Genomic DNA, 2,392 nt, shown 5'->3' with positions numbered 1-2,392 from the left:
GAGTATAGCGCAATTATTTAGCTAGCACTTTCGACCCGCACAGGATGAGGGATTAATCGCGCCTTCAAATGGAATAATTGGCCGAATCGAATTATCGGAACGATTTGATGGTTTAACGAGATGTTCGATACTCCACTACGAAATTCGTTACAGAAATTTAACAAAAGTACTGTACATTTTTATAAATCCATACAGATTTTTTTAAAACGAGAAGTTCGACTATATTCCATAGGATTACGTATGTGATAATTCTTTCTATTATTCAGTGAACATGTAATATTCTAGTTTGCAACAAAAGTTTTATCATACAGAAATTGTTTCACTTACCCCGCTGAAGGTTTTCACGTTATGTAGGGCATTTTGAGCGTCAAGAGCAGCTTTTCTTGTATAGAACGTCACGAAGCAACATCCTGTAACAAAAATTAGAGCGAATCCAGTTAGACAACCATTCTTAAAAAAGATAACATAGAGAAAAGATTGATCTGTAACAATGACAATTAAATAGATAAAATTCTATCATAAAACGGTAATTATTATAAAAAATAAAATATTGTACACATTTAAAAAAAAATGATTTCCATTTAAACGAGTTCATAATTTTCTCAATTTTTATCCAGAATATTTAGTAAGAGAACGTGTAATTCTTAGAAAGCTCATCGAGAGTTTTCCCCCGTTATATAGCTGGACATCGACCAACCCGAAAATGGATTGAACCGATCGATAGTTTCCAGTTAGCAAAAGTTCGATACGCGCCGTTGTATTACTACCGATTTCCCGGCCCTGTCACCGTTACCACCATCTTGGCGTTTCGCCCCCCTCAACGTCGACCAAAGGACCCGTATTCCCTCGAAAGCTCGCACCCTTCCCCGTTTAGTTTACGAATAACGTGGAACGCATATACAGCACCGCCAGTAAGTTTGACTACACATACCACATTATAATAGCTTTCTTTCCTTACTGTAAGTACTTACATAAATGTTAGCGTATTAAACAGTAAAAACCGTTCTAAAAAGTTCCTGGTTTAAAAGCTCCTGGAGTTTCAGTATGCGTGACGTCGTTGGAAGAAATTAAAAATGAAAATAAAAATTGTATCATAAATGGCAGCACGCAATCAAGTCTTGAAACGTAATTAACCGGCAAGGATATGTATAATGAAAACCTGAAATGGTTAAATCTCGAAACAGTTTCGTTTCCATTCGTTATGCGGAATTTATTTAGCGAGTGATCGAAGATTGACGCAATCCTGTAACGATAATGCTCGTTACCAGGGTGTACCGGCTGTCTGAGTTTGTTCTGTCGGAACGAAATTGCAATTCATTCTGTATTTTATATTCAATCGACGAATTTACATTGTGAGGATTCATTGGGTGAGTGTAGTAGTTATTCCTGTAATTCGTATTTTGTCCAATTCAAAGGATATTCGGATTCATATAATATTGCATGTACAGCGACTCACACTGATATTCGGATACGTTTCAATACAATAACTTTTTCAGTATTTTACCGAATAATTTTATTTTCTGTGGGATGCTACAAGGCTTAGTTTACTATATAATATATAGAAATACATTTCTGTCCACCCATAATAAAAATACTTGCGATTTAATTGAAAGTTTGAACATAGCTTAAATCGTTGGAATTCAAGCGCGTATGTATAAGCGACGATAAAAATCGATTTTGCAATCTGAACGACTGCGCACGGTTTCCACGCGAAGTTCTTTCGAAAGAAACCTGAAATTCAGAAGCCTCCATAATAGAACGCCGTAAAAGAGAACGAATTCGTAATGAGGCATTCGATACTGTTTTCGAAGTTGACGGCGCGATATCGTGACAAGACTTTGTTGAAAAATATGTAACACGACGCTCGCCGAGAAACGGTCGAACGAGATGCGCGCGTCCAATTGACGTTTTCGTTCGTAATTTTCGTGCCTCCGTCGCAGCTTCGCGAAGTAGTTCGACACCGAGGCCGGAGAAAAGTAACAGAATTCCCGTGTAAGCAGGAAACTTGATATCAACGCGGCAGCGGCGGCGCGGTCTAATCATCGGCACACCAGACTCGAATTTCGCTTGGGAAGAGTACTTCGAAAACGCGACGCGATACTCTTTTCCTCCATTCCAGTTATTTTCCTCTCTAACATTAATTTAATACGAGAACAACTAACTAAAGCGATAATTATAACTCTTGTTTCAAGAAGAAACAAGCTACGTTGCCTTTCACCCAAGAAGTTCGAGTTTAATTAACTCTGACATCTAATACGAATTTAAAATTAATAATGGGAATGGGTTAACAAATGAAACTTCATTTATATAACTTTTACTATTCTTTTTCATTTCAACGACTTGGGAGGACGTCCGTACGCTAGGAAAAGCGCACTGCAAGTGAAGCAGAGCC

General features: G+C 37.8%; 1 protein-coding gene across 1 annotated transcript in view; it reads right to left on the bottom strand.

The window, feature by feature from the left end:
• Positions 1-303: 303 nt before the first annotated feature.
• The window catches only part of LOC108625787 (CUGBP Elav-like family member 2), a 64,453-nt gene continuing 62,364 nt past the window's right edge, over positions 304-2,392 (bottom strand). The window contains exon 2 of the mRNA XM_018026065.2: positions 304-410. Within this exon, the coding sequence (XP_017881554.1) occupies positions 304-410 (107 nt within the window). The remainder of the gene's footprint in view (positions 411-2,392) is intronic.

This window comes from Ceratina calcarata, unplaced genomic scaffold (assembly GCF_001652005.2).
Source record: "Ceratina calcarata isolate Rehan_Ccalc_2016 unplaced genomic scaffold, ASM165200v1 scaffold371, whole genome shotgun sequence".
Lineage (NCBI taxonomy): Eukaryota > Metazoa > Arthropoda > Insecta > Hymenoptera > Apidae > Ceratina > Ceratina calcarata.
This window is presented reverse-complemented; position numbering and strand designations above follow the sequence as displayed.